This window comes from Ammospiza nelsoni, chromosome Z, assembly GCF_027579445.1.
Source record: "Ammospiza nelsoni isolate bAmmNel1 chromosome Z, bAmmNel1.pri, whole genome shotgun sequence".
NCBI classification, from domain to species: domain Eukaryota; kingdom Metazoa; phylum Chordata; class Aves; order Passeriformes; family Passerellidae; genus Ammospiza; species Ammospiza nelsoni.
This window is the reverse complement of record NC_080669.1, coordinates 6,620,657-6,640,899: the sequence shown is the minus strand read 5'-3', so window position 1 is coordinate 6,640,899 and position 20,243 is coordinate 6,620,657. Positions and strand designations below refer to the sequence as shown.

The following is a 20,243-nucleotide window of genomic DNA, read 5'->3' as shown; positions in this document are numbered from 1 at the left end:
CAGGTAATGGGTGATGCTCAGCACAACCCCGGTCACAAAGCTGTGCATTTCATGTTTACAGGAGATTCAGTCCATTCAAGTCTCCTTTTGTGGCCACAGCCTGAGCACACCAACACCGCAAGCTCAAAATTGTCTCCTCTCTAGGCTGTTCCTTACACAACATCAGTTCTTCTCTGAGTCTTTGGTGGTTTCTCAATAGCGGGCTTCCCTCTGCTTATGCTAAAAGCGTGCACATCCTTTCCAAGAAACACTCTGCTTCAGTCACTCCAATTCTTAACCAATGGTAATTTTGTAAAGTGCTCAACTCCTTCTTGTAGCAATTGGAAGCGAAGGACTGCGAGGTTCAGGAAAAAGCAGCCATATTTGTCACACTCCTGACTCTAAGTAATGGAAAATTTCTGCAAGATTTTCTCTGCACTGGCATTGGATTTCTTGGCTCCCCCATCTTCTTCACAAAAGTATCTCAAGTATTAATACAAGTATTATTAATCCCTCTCTTTCTCTCCTTACCACTCAGATTTTTTCCTGTAATTTTTCCCTCATCTGTTGTGATGTCTCTGCACAATTCGCACAGTTAATCTTCAAACAACACGGAGGAAAGCAGAACATTTTCGCTGTTGGAGGGGAGCACGGGCGTGGTCTCTCCAGTGCCGAATGCAGGGAGACATTCACTGCCCCGACCCTGCTGCCACACCATGGCCGGCACAGAACGCTTAACCCACATCAAGCAGCTCCCATGCCCTTCCCGCCCGCTCCGGCCGGGACAAGGCTCCATCCCGGGGCGGGCAGGGAGGCGGTCGCTCCACGGGGCCGCGTGTGGGCGGGGGCGGCTCCGCCCGCGCCGCCATCTTTGGTGCGGGTGAGGGCGCCGGCGTCTGCTGCCGCCGCAGCCCCGCCATGTCGGGCGAGGGCAAAGCGGCGCCTCCATGACGGGTGAGGGCGAAATGGCGGCCGGAAGGCGCGGCCCGTAGCGGCCATTGCCGGTGGAACGGGGCGCGGCGGCGGCGACAGCAGCGACGAGGCGGCCGCGGCGGGTCTGTGGGGCGGCTGTGGGCCGGGGGAAGCCGGGAGGGGGCCATGTGGAGGACGGAGGGGTCGTTGGGGGCTGGAGGTAGCGCACACCCGCGGAGGGCGGGACGGACCCGCGGGGAGTCCGGCTGGCGCTGTGGGAAGATGCCGGGGGCAGGGGCAGGATCCCCGCGGGATATGAGAGAGCGAAGGAGGTGTGGGAGCGGCTGGTGTGTGTGGGAAGTTGGATCACAACATCGGTCTGGTTGAGATCACCCTGTGCAACCCCCCTGCCAAGGCAGAGTCACCTGGAGCGGGTGACAGGGGAGCACATTCAGGTGGGTTTAGGATGTCTCCAAAGGCGGAGAGTCCACGACGTCCGTGCGAAGCTGTTCCAGTGCTCTGCCACCCTCAGTGTTTTTCCTCATGTTGAGGTGGAACTTCTTGGGTTTTAGTTTATGGCCAGTGCTCCTCATCCTGTTGCTGGGTAGCACTGAAGAGTCTGGACCACTCTCTTGGCACTCACCTTGGAAATATTTGTGTGCATTAATGAGATCCTCTCCCAGTGTTCTCCAGGCTAACCAGGCCCAGGTATCACAGTCTCTTCTTATATGAGAGATGCTCCAGAGCCCTCATCATCTTTGTGGCTGTCATTGGAACCTCTCCAGCAGCTTCTTGTCTTTCTGGACTCTGAGGAGTTCAGAACTGGACACAGCACCCTATCCATGCCATGCTAGGGCCAAGCAGAGCAAAGGGTTGGGGGTTTTCCCCTTTCTCCTCCAATGCTTAAAATATTCTTGCTGAGCTTGACCTGAAGCCATGGAAAAATCCCCATTAGGCTTGTGGATGGATCATTGTTTGACTGGAGTTCCTGCTGGGGAGTATAAACTCAAAAAGCAGTTTTTAAATCTGCCCAATGCTTTTATTTCTGTTTTTCTGTGTCTTTACATAAATTCAAGTTTTATACGTGTGTAGTGTGATTTCTGTACTGTAGCAGGAACATCAGGTGGTGGCAGATGTAATAAAGGTTTTGGATTTAGTTGTAAAATGGTAGTAAGTAAGAAGAGAAAATCTTCAATCAATAGGGCTTGTAATCAGAAATCCACCTTTTTTAAAAGCAAATACAGAATGAGTAAGTAAAACTTACTGTTAAGTAGCAGAGCAGATCAGCTGTTCTGTGTCAAAAAGGAAATCTGACACTCAAAGAAATGTGCATTCATGCTTGGAGTCCTTTACTTCTTCTATGTGTGAGCAGCAGAAAGGATTGTCAGGCACTGGAAGGGGCTGCCCAGGGAGGTGGTGGAGTCCCTGTCCCTGGCTGGACGTGGCACTCAGTGCTGTGGAGTGGCTGATGCAGTGGTGTTGGTTCATAGGTTGGGCTTGATCTCAGAGGTTTTTCCCATTGTAAATGATTCTGTGAAAGAGAAGGTGGCCATAAAAAATTAATGGGTTGGGTTCTGGTGTACAGTGTGTGAGGAAGTGGTGAGAGGGGACCTGGGGCTGAGGGGGGTGGTGCTAGGAGGCAGTGGAAGGGGTGTTTTGTCTGGGGACAAAAAGTGTGAAAGGCAGTGGGCAGTGGTGGCTTGCTGGACTGACAGGGGACAAATGAGATGTTTTTAGTGACAGCTGCTCCCTTCCAATGCTCTCAGAATTCCAGCTAAAGTCAGTGCTGCTGCAGGCTAAGAGAAGGAAAATGGTTCCATGGCAATTTGTAAATTTGAGATATAATTTAATGTTTCTGTTAGAAGATACCTCACAGGATCTGTGCTGTAACTCAGCAGGATTTGTTTTAGTAACTCACTTAGAAATAGTCTTTATACTGTTTTGCATATGATGAAGGGCAGTGCCACACTGAGATGCTTGTGAAATACTGAGATTTGGCAAAGCAGGGTACCAGCTTCATCTTCAAAAGGCAATGACCTTCTTGCTTTCAGTAGAACTGCTCAATTAAAGCAGATGAGAACTGGAAGGTTCAGTTCCTAACCCCTGGTTTGACCATAAATTCTATTATAGGCTTAAATGGAACAGGTTGGGTTTTACTGGTATGGTCTGCACTTCATTCACTTCTGGTTTCATTCAGTCAGGCCACAGCCTTAGTGGCTGTGGGACAAGAATGCAGCTCACGTCTAGAGAAGATCTGGTTGGTTCCATTTTTCATTTCCAGCTGCTCCATTTGTGCTGGAAACCTTTTGAGGATACACTTGTAATTTTGCTCAATAATATTTTAGGGAACTACAGGCAATACTGTTCAGACATGAGAAAAGCCTGTGTTATTGTTGAGGGTGATCAAGCATTAGAGAGGCTGCCCAGAGCCATGGCTGAGTTTCTATGCCTGGAGATGCTCAGGCTGCCTGGACAGGGCCCTTGGCAACCTGCTTTGCCTGAGCCTGCTCCATGCAGGAGCACAGGGCAGGTGATGTCCTCCCTCGCAGCCCCAGCTGTTCTGTGATTCTCTGTTAGTCCAGAGCTTTTCAGACTGCTGTGGGTTAGGAATAGGTTCTCTTCAAACATGTTTGCATCTCTCCTGGTACACAGCAAAACTCTCGGAATGGGTCTTTACAAGCCTTGGCTCTGAGTTGCTTTTCAGTTCTGTAGGATTTGTGGGCTCTCTACATACAGGGCTAATTTGTTTCCAGGGTGTTGCTGCCCTCAGCTTTGACTGGCTTTGTGTGTAGATTCAATAGGAACAGTTTGGTTGTTGTGGAATGAACTGGTGCACATACACACTGTTTCAGTTGTTTGCCAAAGTCTAACCTGGTTCATTTTTGTTAATGCAGAAAAGCAGAGAGTGCACCTGGATGAAGACTTTTTTGCAAGGAGGGTGATAAGGTACAGTGCTTCAATTTTAACATTACAGAGCAGTGGATATTTTCCTCATTGGCTTTCTGCTTGAAGTGCAGATCCTGCTGGTGTCTTTTACTAATGTTGGACCAGAATGTGTGAGTCAGCACCGGCTGGCACGATCTGTTTAGAACACAAGGAGTAAATTTGTTTCTATTACAGTGCTCCTTGTGGAAGCAAAGTAACAGAAACAAACAGAAACAAATTTGCTCTCCAAAGCAACAGGTGGGCAGAGGTGCAGTATTACAGATGTGATTGCCCTTAGTGCCAGAGGTTCATTGCCTTGTCAAGAGTTATTCCCAGCTGCAATGTCACTTCAATGATTTACAGTCCTTTACCAGTCTTCCACTTTTAGTCCATTCCTCCCAACAAATATTTTTCAAAATCTTTCTAGTTCCATGATCTTCTCTGTTTTGGGCGTTTTGTTACTGTGATGTGTCACCATGTTAAAAACCCCAAATAAACTGACTGCAGGGATTTGGCGGTTTTTTTATAGTGTTCTTTAATGTTCAGGAAGAACTTGGAGAAGGTGGGAATCTGTACACTTCAGCCAGCATGTCTGGAATTGGCAATAAACGGACGGCTGGAGAGCCTGGCCCTTCTGCACCTCCGGAGAAGAAGGCAGGGGTTGAAGATTCGGGCACCACTGTGGAGACCATTAAACTTGGTGGTGTTTCTTCAACGGTATATCTTCCTTGCATACCCCCACTCCATCCTTTGGTTTTTTTCATCTGGAGGCAGCAATGTCTCTGGGGTCATGGTGAGCCCTTCTGTGACCTGGCCTGTGTCCCTGTGCCCAGGAGGAGCTGGACATCCGGACCCTGCAGACCAAGAACCGGAAGCTGGCGGAGATGCTCGACCAGCGCCAGGCCATCGAAGATGAGCTTCGGGAGCACATTGAGAAGCTGGAGCGTCGGCAGGCCACCGACGATGCCTCCCTGCTGATCATCAACCGCTACTGGAATCAGGTTGGGAACAGCTTTTGTTACTTCATATACAGTTTTCTTGTCTCCCCTGTACCACTGCACTCCTTTTGTTCACATCCATTCTTTATCTTGTCTTGCCTTGCCTGTCCCATCATTCAGTTTGATGAAAATATCCGCATCATCCTTAAACGCTTCGACCTGGACCAAGGTCTTGGAGATCTTTTGTCTGAAAGAAAAGCACTGGTGGTGCCGGAACCTGAACCAGACTCTGACAGTAATCAGGAGCGCAAAGATGAGAGGGAACGAGGTGAGGCACCTGTCTGGGGACAGTGGGAAAGGTGGATTTCAGCTGTGGACAATGCCGATGTCCATTTCTAAAGGCTGACAGACCTTTTTTTTTGTGATTCTAAAGAGCAGTGATATGCTACCTTCTAGAGCACACTTACTTTTTTTCACCCCTTTATGTTCCCAGGGGAAGGATTGGAGCCAGCATTCTCCTTCCTGGCCACTCTAGCCAGCAGTACCAGTGAGGAAATAGAATCTCAGCTGCAGGAGCGTGTGGAGTCCTCCCGCCGTGCTGTTGCCCAGATTGTGACAATGTATGACAAGCTGCAGGAGAAAGTGGATGTGCTGTCTCACAAGCTGAATAGTGGAGGTATGACAAAGGTGGCAGGTATTCAAGAATGCTTATCTGTCCCTACCTTAGACCTGATCCTGCATTGTAGACATTAAGGTCTACTCCTTCTCATGTGCATTTATTTTCTAAAATGAATTTGTTTGCCTTTCCAAACTCTTGTTATCAAAACCTCTTCTAAAGGACCATGTGCTAGAAGTACATCGTATCTACCTCTGTATTTGAATGCTGAGGGCTCTGCTGAGGCTCTCAGTTGGGCTAAGAAGCAGCTTGTTTCTGCCAGTACTGTGTTCATGTGCCTGAGAAGTCAGAGAGCACAGTTGAACCTCCTCAGCCACCTGTCCTCAGCCACCACATAAAAGGTTTCGCGCTTACAAGTAAAGAAGTGAAATCAGCATTGTTAACTGATGTTGGACTCCTTCTCCTTTGAGGTTTAGTAGAAGGTGTAGCAATAACAAGCTGCTCAGTTTCCACTGAGTCCTGAGCAAAATTGTACCTATCTCATGGTGTGGTGTGCTTAGTGTAGCTGTCAGTTTTGAACATAGCAGAGTTCTGCAGAGAAAGCCAAATTACCGTCTTCTAAAAATTAATGGAGCAGATTCACTTTAGACTCAGATGACTGTTGAAAAGACATCATTAGCTTAAGGTAAGATTTTTAATCTTTTGAAAGAAACCTTGGGTGAAATATCACCTCATGCTTGGTGTGCCTTCTGTGTGCTCTGACCAAGTCTGGTATGGGTGTAGGAACATGTTGCTGTCCTTGGCTGGCAGTCATAAGCTGTAGTAGCTTTGACACTGGTGCCATGTGAACCTGTCTCCAGGTGCTCTAGTTTCACCTGTCACCGCAGTGCTGTGGTTGTCACATGGTGTCATGGTGTGTTGGCCTGATGTGTCACCCTGGGCCACCTGTTGCAAGCAGGTTTATGAATGCATTTGGGCAGCATTCGAGTGTCCCTGGGTTCCAAGAGCATGGTCTGGGTTGCTGGCACAGACACAGCTCAAGTGGTCTCTGGTGTTAGGGGATGGCCCCCGGGTCAGAAATGGGCAGCACTGTTAAACTGCAGAGCCTTTTGCTTATGGAGTGCAAGTCAGAGCTCTCTGTGGATTGAGATCAGGCCCTCAGGAAGCACCCATGGCCGAAGTAAATTAAACCAACGTTCGACCCAGAAGTCTCCTTTTCTGTTTTCTTTCTCTCTTTGCTATTCAGGAATCAAAACTAGATTTCCATTAATTCCCTTTTATTTGTGCACCTTTCAGATATTTCACTGATGGAAGAAGCAGTAGTGGAGCTGAATACCTACCTGTCACACGAGAATGGACGGCTGCAGGAACTGGCTGATGTTCTTCAGGAGAAGCACAGAGTCATGTCTCAGGAGGTATGAGCAGGGTAGAGAAAGAAATCTGCTTTGGGGTCCTGCTTAGCATAATTTATGGTTCCCATAGATTGGAAGGCACAAGTTCCTATCCTTGGAGAGGCACAGGAGGAGCATGGTTTGAAAGTTACAAAAAGGGTTGTTGTTGTGGAGAGCTGTACATAGATTTTCTGTATAAATTAGGTTGATTTGCTTGTTACATCACTAAAGGAAAGGATGTAAGTGAGACAGTGAACTGAATGGATTTAAATTTTAAAGAAGAGAGGAGAGCAGCGAAACTGGGGGCACTTGATGTTGAGGTGGCTGTGTAGACACCTGGAACAGTCAAGGTGACATCCCTGTCACTATGAATTTCTTGGTTTCTCCGTGTAATTTGACAGTGTAATGATATCAGTTACAGGATGATCCCAGTTGTTAAAGGATTCACATTAGTAGCAGCATTTGTTTGAGAGATTTCAGTTCATTTAAAAATTGGGTTAATGCTGGTCTTGCACAGTGTTAGACATCTGAGCACTTAGGTGCTCTCTAAAGTAGATGGACATAGGGATTGAAAAGATTAAAATCAAAAAAGGCTTCGAATCAGCTGCGGTGGCTGCCTCTGTATTCTGCCAGATATTACCAGCTTCCTGCTCTTTCTCAATTTTCAGTTTTGACTTATTTTTGTTGCTGTCTTGTGTAAAATTCGGGACAGTTCATGGAATAGTCTGTCACCACAGCAAAAGATAAAAAGCACATGATGAATAAGGGCAAAATGACTCCTGAGCAGCATCAGGAAAAGTTGGCTCTATGCAATGTGTTGGCTAAAGCACTCCTTTGATTGCAGTTCTCCAAGCTGCAAGAGAGGGTGGAGACAGCAGAATCCCGGGTGTCTGTCCTGGAGACCATGATTGATGACCTGCAGTGGGACATTGACAAGATCCGCAAGAGAGAGCAGAGGCTCAACCGCCACCTGGCCGATGTCCTGGAACGAGTAAGTGCTGGCCAGGAGACCTGGGAAGTGGGGGTGGTGTTGGATGGGTGTGTGTCATCCTCTCTGGGACTTTGCTGGGAGAACTGAGAACCTGCAGTGTTCTTTCTTTAGTCTTGGACCTGCTGCATCACTCTTGTCAGTATTTCACTGGGTCTCTTGTATTTCTTGCAGGTAAATTCCAAAGGCTACAAGGTGTATGGAGCTGGGAGCAGCCTCTATGGGGGAACAATTACCATTAATGCCCGCAAGGTGAGGTCAGGAGCTTGTCTGTTGGCAAGGGGAAGAATACATTCAAGGAGAACAAGGGCCACAATTTGAACAGAATTTAGATACTTATTTTAGATAATTTTTAGATCCTGTGCCACAAAGCTGAGTGACTCTGGACAAGCCATTTTGTCTGTGTCATGAGTTTTCTACTTAAGAAACACCTGGTGGAATTAGACTCGTGTCTCGCTTGGTCAAGTTACCCGACTGCTCGGTCTGTAGCTGCTGTTACTGCATGAACAGATAGTTCATTAGCACTCTCAGGAGACACATTAACAGTAGGATTTACAAGCAGTTTATCCCAACAGTTTGAGGAGATGAATGCAGAGCTGGAAGAGAATAAAGAGCTTGCTGGGAATCGCCTTAATGAATTGGAGGAACTGCGTCAAGATCTTGAGGAAGTAACAACACAGAATGAAAAGCTCAAGGTGAGACACCTGTAGCTGTGTGAGGATGAATGTGTTCTGTGGGATGGGCAGCCCTCAGCTTTGCAATGCTGCGTCTGCAGAAACCTCATTGCAGTGTCTGTTCTGAGCCTGCTCTTTAGCTGTGTTACACTTTGCTCCAGGTACAATTGAGCGGATCTGTGGCTCCACTTGCAGCTCAGTGCGTTGGTGACACCGCGTGGCCACTGCTGGAAATTGTAATGGTTTCCTGCCCGTGTCCCGTTCTGATCTTTGAGTCCATTTTAACCATGTCTGGTAAAACTGTTTTCAGATTTTTACCATCTTCCGCTTTCCCCATGCCCTATGCAAGTGGAACCAGAGAACAGAAACAATCAAGGAACTTGTATGGGGAGAGAGGCTCTTGAAAGAGTCAATGAACCTCTGTCTTCCCCACTGTGGGGGATGGATAGATAGGAGACAGCCTGTGAGTTTGTGATGTTTTAAAAGTGGTAACACAAGAAGCCATGGCTCTGTGGTAGATAAGTGTATGATGGAGAGAATAATCCAAATTTCATCTTAGTGGTCATGCCAGTTATAAGAAAAGTCTGTCTCAGTAACTTAAATCCAGAGATCTGATGCTGAAAACTGTCTTGAGGCACCTCTGAATTCTGTTTATCCACATGAAGTTGTTTAGAGAGAAGTGGTCTTTAGCTAAAAACTTTTTTTTTGCCCTGTAATTACTTTTAAGCTGACTCCATGTATATATGTGTCTGTTTCACTGCAGCTAGTCACAATCATTTGCTAACTATTTTTTTTGCAGTTCAGTTCTATACCTCTGGAATTTTCTTTCATTTCTCTTTCTTTCAGTTATCTAGTGGTAGAAGGCTGACATAATGCCTACTTGCATGTGTATTTCCTCTGTTCTCTCATACTTTTCTATGTGTCCATCTTTATTGATCTGAGTGTTTACAATTTATTATGTTTTCCAAGCTCATATCTTTGAGAGAAACTATTTCAGGACCTAAGATTCAAAAACTTCCATCTTGTGGTTGTGTGAGAGAAGCGGCCTAGCGCATGAAGAGAACACAGACACTTTTTAAGATTGGTGCTGAATCATATCATTTGGACCTACTTCACAGCAGTGCTATTCAAGTTCTACTTTTGTCTTTGCTTGTGGCAGCTTGATTCACTGTTCTTCTGTCTTGAGAGACAGAAACCAAAGGCAAGGGGATAATTTTCTTTTTGTGGCATTTTCTTGTGTCCCAACCAGGTTGAGCTGCGGCGGGCAGTGGAAGAGGCTGTGAAGGAGACCCCAGAATATCGTTGCATGCAGTCCCAGTTTTCTGTTTTGTACAATGAGAGTCTGCAGCTGAAGGCACACCTTGACGAAGCCCGCACGCTGCTCCACGGCACCCGCGCCACGCACCAGCGCCAGGTGGAACTGATCGAGGTAATGCCTCTGCTCCCTCAGCCTGGGAGCTCTGCCGTGCCACCAGCCATCACTGCTGGGTCTGTGTGCCTCTGCAAATGCTCAGGAAATAGACGTTTCTGGCAATAATTCAGGCTCTGGTGGTGCCTGATATTGATGAGGTGAGATACTCCAGGTTCAGAGCATTGAGTTCTGTTTCCTTTTTGTTCCTCAGAGGGATGAGGTCAGCCTTCACAAGAAGCTACGCACAGAGGTGATTCAGCTGGAGGACACCCTGGCACAAGTCCGCAAAGAGTATGAGATGTTGAGGATAGAGTTTGAACAGACACTTGCTGCCAATGAGCAAGCAGGTAAGGTGTTGTTCTGCTGTCCCTAAAACAAACACCACCTACCCACCAATGCCCCTTAGGGGCTACAGTGCGCTAGGATGCATGGGTTGATTCCTTGTTGCTATTAAATACTTGTTCTGGCATCTCTCCTCATCTCAACAAACAAAGCTGTTCACCTGTTTTGTTGGGAGGCCAATTCCATGTTATCCAACTTTCTAGATGCTGCATAATAGGTACATTTTGCTAACAATTCTGGTTTATGGCAGGATGTATTGCATGATTAAAAATTACTTGAGGAGAGGATTCATTTCCAAGTCTGTAAGGACAATCTAGATAGCAAAGCAGTGATTCTTAAATTTCATCAGAATAAATAAATTACTTCTGAAGTAGCATTTAAATCAGATTTCTTTTGTAACATGACATGTTTCCCTTAGGCGCCTGGTCATAAAAAGAATGTTAAGTGGGAACTTAGGACTATGAATTTGCAAGGACTTATGGTTGCGTATAAAACTGGCATGACTTTCCTTCTGCAAATGTTTTGTGTTGCTCTGTTATATGGCAGAGTGGTGATAGTCTTATTTTGTTCTTTGTCATTGTCACTTACCTTGTTCTCCATCTCCATGAAAGTCCTAAAGAAGATTGACGGAAGTGTGGTTTGTTGCAGAGGTGTTTCTGTTTTTGCAGGTCCCATTAATCGGGAGATGCGTCACCTCATCAGCAGCCTCCAGAATCACAACCACCAGCTGAAGGGAGAGGTGCTGAGATACAAGCGCAAACTGAGAGAGGCCCAATCTGACCTGAGCAAGGTAACACAGCCGGAAATGCCAGAAAAGAGGGAAGAAGCTTAGGAGAAGGGGGAATGCTGTCACCCTTGCCAGGAATACCAACTTTTCTGATACGCTGTGCAGGATGCAGTGAAATTTTCTATAGAGCTCTGCTGTCTGCTGCTTCTTTAGACCAAACAAATGGTCTTCCTTTGTAGCTGTGTAGTGCTCCATGAAAATGGGGCGTGGAAGCATGGATCTGGGAAGACAAGGGAGAAGGGGATAAGGAAGACTCCTGGCTAAGAACTTAAACATTTGTTTTCTTGGTCATCTCTCTTCCTGTTCCACACCAGATCCGCTCTCGCAGTGGCAGTGCTCTCCTCCAGTCCCAGTCCAGCACTGAAGACACAAAGGAGGAACCTGCAGAGATCAAGCAGGAGCCTGATGATCCTTCTGCCCCAGTGCCTGTTCCCAAGGCTGCTTCTGAAGATGTTAATGAGATGAAGGCCAGGCGAGATGAAGAGGAACGGGAGCGGGAGAGACGGGAAAGGGAGAGGGAACGAGAGAAGGAAAAGGAGAAGGAGAAAGAGAGAGAACGAGAAAAAGAGAAAGAGAAGGAAAAGGAGCGGGAGCGGGAAAAGCAGAAGCAAAAGGAATCAGAGAAGGAGAGAGAGTCCAAAGAGAAGGAGAAAGGGAAGCATGAAGATGGAAGAAAGAAGGAGGCTGAAGTGATCAAGCAGCTGAAGGCTGAGCTCAAGTAAGAGTTGCTGTTTCTCCCTTTCCTGTGTGAGCAGTCCCCAAGCCTGGGGTGTTCATGTGTTCTTGCTTTTACGGGATCAGCATCACTGGAGTTGGGAACCAAGAGAGTTTCTTGACACCCTCTGTATCTGATTGTGATATGGTTAGTGCAGTAGCCTAAAGCATGAATTACCAAAGCAGATACTTCATGGTGTGAGTCAAGTAATATTGATTTGTTGCTGACATAACAACAGCACAGAAGTTCACAGCAGTAGGTTATTAAGAGAGGACACAGCAGTGTTCCCACTCCTATATGGTTCCCAAAGCAGAGGTGGAGAGTTTGTAGGTATTATTAGGATATGTATTTCATCTCCAGGCTACGTCTTGCATTTCAACCTGTGTGCCTGAAAATGTTTTATTTCCAGCCTATACTCAGCTGCTGTTTTATGTTACCAGGATAAAATGAGCCACCAACAACTCCATATCCATATGGGAGATGAAAGAATATTGACAGGCTGTGGTGCTGGCTGTGTAACAGTGTGGCTTTGCTGCTGTGTTCTCACTGTGGTCTGTCTGCCTTTCTCCAGGAAGGCCCAGGAGAGCCAGAAGGAAATGAAACTGTTGCTAGATATGTACCGCTCTGCCCCTAAAGAGCAGAGAGACAAAGTGCAGCTCATGGCAGCTGAGAAGAAGGCAAAAGCTGAGGTATTCCAAATTTCTCTTCCTCTTTTCTTTTTAATGTGTTACTTAAACTTCTTTTCAGATACTCTGTAGCAGAACTGTGTTGTTTCTCTCCTCAGAACTGAGGGTTGTTTGTCTTCTCAGCTTTGTCACTTAGAGATTGGAATGGTCTGGAGATAAACGGGGACTAGTTCCTAGTGCAGGCACACTCACACAACAATCTCTAGGTTCATAAGCACAGACCCAGTTGCAGAGTCCTTCAGTTCCAGCATGTCCCTCTCTATGGGACCCCTGCGGTTCCAAGCCCCTCTTGCCTTCTTCACAAGCAGATCTTACCTGTAGGCAGCACTTCCTCTGTGCAGCACACACACATGGCGTAAAGAGTTAGATTACATGGCAATACTTAGGAAAATGTGTAATGAAAAGATACAAGAAGATAGGACAGGACAGGCTGTGATGATCGTGGGCAAGGCTGAGCCAGACAAATGTGTACTGATTGCCCATATTTCCCATGGGACTGGCTTCTTTTATACCCTTCTCCATCTAACCCCAGTTTGTTCATCCTTGGTCTCCATTTCCCTGCACATTTCTTCTGGATTTGAGCCGCTCTTAATTGCCGCAGCTGTCCCAGTTCAGGAGCCATTCCTGCTTTACAGTGTCATCAGTTACAAAGTCCCAGCTGATCTTCCTGGAAGTGGTTCCCATAGTTTCTTGGAAACTGTTGTGACTGGGGAGGTTTGCTTCCTCTTTATGTAGCTGTGTTTGTTTTGTCAGGTTTGTGTCTCTATATATTTTGTTTTGGGTTTTCTCCTTCTCCCACACTCAGATAATCTTGATGGAGTAAATATTTTTACACTCTCATGTGCTCTCAACATTTAGTGTGACTGACCAGGTTTCATTTTCATCACTGCCTCCCTTACCATTTGTCTGCCAAGTTTGTATCTCTGTATGTTTTATTTTACCTTTTCATTTTCCTCTAATCCCCTCCTTGTATGGAAGAAGGTCCTTGACCAGATGGCCTTAAAGGAGCAGAGGCTTTCTGAGCCTATATACATGTACAATTGCAGGAGACTGATGTTCCTACTCTGATAAAAGATGAAATTAAATTTTCAAAGGTGTGGAAGTCAAGATCTTGGGCCTACAGCCCATCTCAATGGTACATCTGCCTGTAACACTGTCAAAACAACCTGGGGTTTTTTTGCCATGCTTTGAAGGCAGTCCTGAGTGTTTCAGAGAATTTTCGGGAAAACAGGCTCTGAACAATGCTCAGGGCATATCCTTGTGTTTAGTGTTGTTTCTGGTTGGTTCTTTTAGCTTGAAGAACTGAGGCAGAGGGTGAAAGAATTGGAAGACAAGGAAAAAAAGGAGAGTAAGAAGATGGCTGATGAGGATGCCCTCCGCAAGATCCGAGCAGTGGAAGAACAGATTGAATATTTACAGAAGAAACTTGCCATGGCTAAGCAGGTGAGAAATTCCTGATGAGTTCTCTTTTGACTGGGGCAACTGGAGGAGCTGCCTTCAGGTTACGTCCAGAAAGAGAGAAGGAATTTATATCTGTATGGGCCAGGGATGGGAGTTTGGTGCTTGTTTACCAAAGGGGAAAAAAACTGACCAAGCAAAAGAGCCACCAATAAAATAACCCCGTTCACCCTCAGCTCTGGGATATCACAGGCAGGCCATGGTGGGAAATGTTTAATCACAATTAAACATTAAATAAACAGTTAAACATATGGCCTTGGTGAAGAACAAAGAGGAGAATTGGCTTTATTTTGTCAGCCACTGGGGGAAGAGATGACAACTTCTTTTTAAGACTTATTACCTCCTCAGTTCATTTAGTGAATATTTTGCATGGAAGTGGTACATACCTTCTGCTAAAAATGGCTCAATCCAATGAGAGAGCAGGAACACCTCAGCAGGATAGAGGCAAGCCAATGAATTGACACGTACTTTCTTAGAATTTGGAGTACTTTCTTAGAATTTGGATTCTTGTTGCTGTAGAACAGAACTGCTCTACCATTTCAATGCTGAAGTGGCCAAAGTGAGTTTAAGCAGCTTGGCAGCCTGTTAGTTGGAAGCTGTCAAGCTGTCCACATGTATAATTTTTGCCCTGGTGCATGTGACAGCTGTTCAGCTGCTGGGAATTGGGTGTTGATTTCTGCCCAGCTCTGGCAACGACTGTGTCAAACCTGATTCTGCCAAACAAGTGACATGTAACCATCTTTTCTCTGCACCTTCAAATTCAGAGTACCTCTGCTGTGCTGCAGACTTGTAGAGAATACATTTTTCTGGTTGTTGGGATAATGGTGTTCCCTGACACTGAGAATCTTCCTCCATGTTCGATAGGTTTGGTGTCTCTGAATAAAAGGTTCAGGCTCACTCTAGGGGGTCCAGGGCACAGTTTGGCCAGAGCCTGTGATTCTTTTGCCAGGAGGAAGAGGCCCTGCTTTCAGAAATGGATGTCACGGGCCAAGCCTTTGAAGACATGCAAGAGCAGAACATCCGCCTGATGCAGCAGCTGCGGGAGAAGGATGATGCCAACTTCAAGCTGATGTCAGAACGTATCAAGTCCAACCAGATCCATAAGCTGCTGAAAGAGGAAAAGGAGGAGCTAGCAGATCAAGTTTTGACACTGAAAACACAGGTAATAGGGAAAAAGGAGAGAGGACAAGAGAGATGGTGGGGAGATGGAGGTGTGGGTTATCTGTTTTAGGCAGCTGCGCACAACCATTTGCTCTCTCCCCCACTGAGGGAAAGGGGAAAGAATCAGAAGGGACAAAGTGAGAAAACAGGTGAGCTGAATAAAGGCAGTTGAGCAGTTATAGCAGAGATGTCCATACAAGCGAAACAAGAAATTAATTAACTGGTTACTTCCTGGGGCAGGCAGGAAGGCATGGCTTAATCAGGCCTTACTGTTACTAAATGCTGCAGCTCTGAAAATCCTCCCACTGCCGCCTTTCCACCAGCTGTTGCTGCTGTGCACAGCATTGTAGGGTGTGGAACACCCCTTGGGCCAGCTGGATCAGCTGTCCTGGCTGTGTGGCATCCCAGCTTCCTGGGCACCCTCAGCCTACCTGCTGGTGGGCAGCATGAGACACAGAAGGTCTTGGTGCTGTAGAAGTACTGCTCAGCAGCAGCTAAAACAGGGCTGTGTTACTGACAGTGTTTTGCTCCAAAATGCAAAACATAGCAGCATGTGAGCTGCTCTGAAGAGAATTAACTGTCCTCACCAGAATCAGTCCAGGATGGAGTGTTCCTCTTACCAGCCTGGGAATGCATCAGGATTCAAAGGGGCCTGTCATTGTAGGAAACTGAGGCTGCTGTATGAGCATTACAATGTCCTATGGGTTCACTGCTATGGAGAGCAGATGAGTGAGGAAAAGTGGGAAGTTCTTTTCCTGTTGGAATAGTACTTCTGCCTGTATATTCTACCTGTAACTGTATATACTGGTAACAAGCAGGAGGAGTTGGAAACCGTGGTTCAGTCTGAACTACCTCAGACATAGGCACAGGCTGGGAGAGGAAATCACTGAGAGCACCAGAGCAGAGAAGGACTCTTGGATTCAGGTGGATGAGAGGCTCGACCTGACCCAGCGGCGCACGCTGGGAGCCCAGAAAGCCAACTGCATCCTGGGTTGCATCCAAAGCAGCGTGGGCAGCAGGCTGAGGGAGGGGATTCTGCCCCTCTGCTCTGCCCTTGTGAGAGCCCAGCTGCAGTGCTGCATCCAGCTCTGGGGTCCTCAGCACAGGAAAGACACATGGACCTCTTGGAGGGAGTCCAGAGGAGCCTGTAAAGATGATGAGAAGAAATGAGCACCTCTGCTACAAGAACAGGCTGAGAGAGCTGGGCCTGTTCAGCTTGGAGAATACTTAGGGGAGACTTCATTGCAGCCTTCCAGTACCTGAAGGGGGCTTAGAAAAATGAGGGAGATTACCAGGACAAGAGGCAGTGATTTTAAATTGAAAGGGGGCAGGGTTATATTAGATGTTAGAAAGAAATTCTTCACTCAGAGGGTGGTGAGGCACTGCTGGAGGTTGCCCAAAGATGTTGTGGATGCCTCATCTCTGGAAGTGTTCAAGGCCAGGCTTGGATGGGGCTTTGAGAAACATGCCCTAGTGGAAGTTATCTCAGGGAGTTATCTCAGGCTGGGACCAGAGGATCTTTAAGGTCCCTTCCAATCCAGGCCATTCTATGACTTTGTATCCTGTCATCCTTGGCGCCACTGTGGAACTGTTCACTGCCTTACAGCAAGTCTTTAAGCCACTGTCCAAAAATTAAGACATCTTTGTTGCAAATATTTGACTGCTAACTTTTAAAGTGTTGACCAGAGAGATCTGGGTACAGCTCTCTCGATACAGGCACAGCTGCTCTGGGAGAAAAAGGCAAGCTGAAGGTGTGCTCTCTGGTGATGGGGAGGCAGGGGTAGTTTTAGCTACAGCTTGAATGACAGCTCTGAAGACCCACAGAGCATGCATGCATTCATTCCTTCTCTTCCCACTGTGTCCCTTTCCAAGGTGGATGCCCAGCTGCAGGTGGTGCGTAAGCTGGAGGAGAAGGAACACCTACTGCAGAGCAGCATTGGAACAGGAGAGAAGGAGCTGGGGCTGCGAACACAGGCTCTGGAGATGAACAAACGCAAGGTGAGCGATGCCTTCCTTTCCTCTTGGGCTGTGAGGGGGAGTTGCTGCCTTGGGGAGGCATGGAAGGCTCTGAGCTCTTACTGGCATTACAGAACCTGGTATTTCCTTGTTTGGGATGAGTGTATCAGAAGGCTGAGGAGTCCTGGAGAGAATTATGATTTAAGTACTGGAGACTGATGTTTTGCTTTGATAAGGAAAAGCAGGTTATACATTTTTCTGTGTAACCTGTGGTGAAGAAAGAGCAGCCAGATTAAGTTAATTGAGGTCAAGGCCTTTGTAGCAAGGATGGGAGAGGCAAAAGGAAATACAGCTGGGGAATGTGAATACTTTCAACAAATGCCTAAGATCAATGAAGTAGGTGTGTTATCAGTAAAATAAGACTAAGTCTTATAGCTGCCTTTGTTGTTAAGTTTTAGAAGTACAGAAATTACATTAAACAGGCAAAAAGGAAAGCACTGTGAAGAGGAGCTGGGGACAATTCAGCAGAGTCACCTGTGCTTAGCATGACAATTTGTGGTGCAAGGGCATTTGGTTATAAAGTTAGAAGAGAGCTGGTGAAGAGAGAAGATTGTTAGATATAGGTATCTTGCAGTTCTGTCTATTAACAGCTATAGAACTGCCTCTGAACACTTTAGTAGAGAAAATGTGAAAGCTGGAAGGCTGAAAATACCTCAAGAAGAGATTTGGATGATCATTAGTGTTTTTCTAATGGCTTTGCAGTGTGCCAGGGTTTGGCTCTGCCCAAAGGAATCTTGAAGCTAAATGATAGAACTTGTTGATAATAAGGTAATAACAAGGGACTAGAAGCCACTAGAGCTGTTCTTCTATGTTTGGTCCTTATATACTGGTTTTCTTTCTCAGGCCATGGATGCAGCCCAGCTTGCAGATGATCTGAAGGCCCAGCTAGAGCTGGCTCAGAAGAAGTTACATGATTTTCAGGAAGAGATTGTGGAAAACAGAGTAACTAGAGAGAAAGAGATGTTCAACTTCAAAAGGGCTGAGGTATATATCCTATGCACAATCCTTTAAGATCTGTCTGCTTTAGTGTCCTTCTCCTTGTACGCTGAGCTTGCCAAGGGTTTCAGCTGAACTGCTCTTGGTGTCCAGTTTCACTTTGACTTTGGCTTCATCAGGTCTTGCCTCTTTCAGATTTTGTCCCCTGATAACTGACAATACTTGTGGCATCAGAGGATCACGTTGTCTCTTAGATTATAGTGGGTGAAACTATGGGTGGCATAACTTAGCCAGGTGCATGTTCTCTTTGGTCCCTGAAGAAACTGACAGAGAATGTACTGCTCCTTCTCTTGGTCTCCTGTTATTGTGCAGGAAGATATTTCTAGGTTGCGCAGGAAGCTGGAGACCACAAAGAAGCCTGACATGGTTCCCAACTGTGATGAGATCTTGATGGAGGAAATCAAGGATTACAAGGTGAGTATCTCTGTCCCTCGGCTTCCCTTTTTACCTTAGTCAGAAGATGTGTAGGCACACTTCCACTATCTGACATCTCTCGTCTGTACTCTGGCACTGGAGAAACCACATTGTCCTTCTGAGGAATGGAAGGACCTTCATGTTGAGACATGTCTGAGCACAGCACCTGGGCTGCAGGTACCCTCACAGCTCTGTGTCTGTGTGTCTGTGTGTGTGTTGCAGGCCCGCCTGACGTGCCCGTGCTGCAACATGCGCAAGAAGGACGCGGTGCTCACCAAGTGCTTCCACGTCTTTTGCTTCGAGTGCGTGAAGACGCGCTATGACACCCGGCAGCGCAAGTGCCCCAAGTGCAACGCGGCCTTTGGGGCCAACGACTTCCACAGGATCTACATTGGCTGAGGCCCTCTGAGCCCCCGCTGCTGCCGAGCCAGCCTCCCTCCCTCTCAGCTTCTGCTGCCTGAGCTGCAGTGTCTCCTGGGAGGGGCCTTCAGGGTCTCAAAAGAAACACACTCTGGATCTTGCTTCCTTTCTTGGCCCTGTCCCTTTGGTCTTGCCCTCGGTCCCTTTGGTCTTGCCCTCGGTTTTTGTGTGTTCTTTGTGCCTGAGAGGAAATTGCCCATCCCTCGCTTTCACACTGCCAAGGTGGGAACTGAAGTGCTGCCTTGGTGGGATAGAAGCTGAGCTGCAGCAGAGATTTGTGAGAGCTTTATTTGAGGGTTCTTCTTTGGATGCTAATTAAATCCTATCAAGGACTCACACTGCTCCTGGGAGGGAAGAGTTTCCCAATTAACAGGCCCAATAGAGACCAAGGAAATGAATCTGTATCCTCAGTGGAATAACTCCTTAGGTACCTGTCCATCTTCCTGAGCCAGGGCAAGAACCCCTGAGGGCTGGTGCACTAGGAAACCCTAGCCCCAAACAACACATCTAAATATCCAGAAGAGGAGAAAGGAGAGATCTTGGAGACCCTTAGAAAATAGCATTCCACTGATGAGCCCTGGTTGATGTGCTCACTTTCCCCTAGGCTGAGGCATTGCTGTCACTGTCTGTCTCAGAGAGGGACTTCTAGTGGTTCCTTTGCTGCAGGTTTACCATAAAGATTAACCTTGTTATGTACAAATTCTTATTAAAGCTGTTGTTTGTTTTATTTTTCTGGTTCTCCTGCCTCTGGTATGTCTGTCTACTCTCCCATCCTTTGTCCAGTTCTTGGAAACATTTCTAACAAACTTTAAACTTCAACAGTGGAGACACCTAATTTCTTCCGTCCTCTCCTTTCAAAATATGCCCAGCTAGAGCAACTTTCGTCCCTTTGGCTGTGTCCCCAGTGGCTTATTCCTGATGCAACAGGAGGGCCAGGGTGCTGCATTATTTCTGCAGTCATTTTGTCATGGCTAGAGGGAATTTTGGAAGGGATGTCATATGGCTTAGAGTGTCAGTGCTCCCTGTACTTGGAGGCTGCATTTGAAGTCTGCTCCTAAAATCAAAATGGGAAGTTGTTGATTTGTGACATTTCTTCCTAGGGTGTAGTGTTTTCCATGTAAACCTAATTTGAATGGAAGTTGCACCTGTCAGAGGTTTGTCTCAGGGATGTCCCTTCCCTGAAGCAGGAAATCTGCCTTCCTCCATCCCCTCCCTGCAGGAAATACCACATACAAAGTGAAAGGAGTTCAACACAGGTTCTTACACTATTCATTATCTTGCTGAAAACATGAGAATACATGTTTTGTATTGCTGAAAACATTCAGAATACATGAGTAAAGTCTTGTAAATTATGAGGAATCCTGAAAAGTGAGAAGGAACATGGCATCCTTCCTTTCCAAGGGGAGCCTGGGCT

At 46.7% G+C, this 20,243-nt stretch overlaps 1 protein-coding gene across 2 annotated transcripts; it reads left to right on the top strand.

The window, feature by feature from the left end:
• Positions 1–876: 876 nt before the first annotated feature.
• Positions 877–19,556, top strand: RNF20 (ring finger protein 20). Of its 2 annotated transcripts, none has more exons than XM_059492673.1 (21): positions 877–1,034; positions 3,786–3,837; positions 4,367–4,533; positions 4,650–4,817; positions 4,935–5,082; positions 5,248–5,430; positions 6,667–6,785; positions 7,606–7,752; positions 7,924–8,001; positions 8,325–8,444; positions 9,673–9,852; positions 10,046–10,181; positions 10,845–10,966; positions 11,278–11,681; positions 12,250–12,367; positions 13,658–13,807; positions 14,772–14,984; positions 16,856–16,981; positions 17,843–17,983; positions 18,308–18,409; positions 18,632–19,556. In XM_059492673.1, the coding sequence occupies exons 3-21, from the start codon at positions 4,405–4,407 to the stop codon at positions 18,806–18,808; spliced, it is 2,961 nt and encodes a 986-aa protein (XP_059348656.1). In that variant the 5' UTR covers positions 877–1,034; positions 3,786–3,837; positions 4,367–4,404; the 3' UTR covers positions 18,809–19,556. The 2 variants fall into 2 exon arrangements, with proteins under 2 accessions (XP_059348656.1, XP_059348655.1); XM_059492672.1 differs by having other exon boundaries at positions 4,363–4,533.
• Positions 19,557–20,243: the final 687 nt, after the last annotated feature.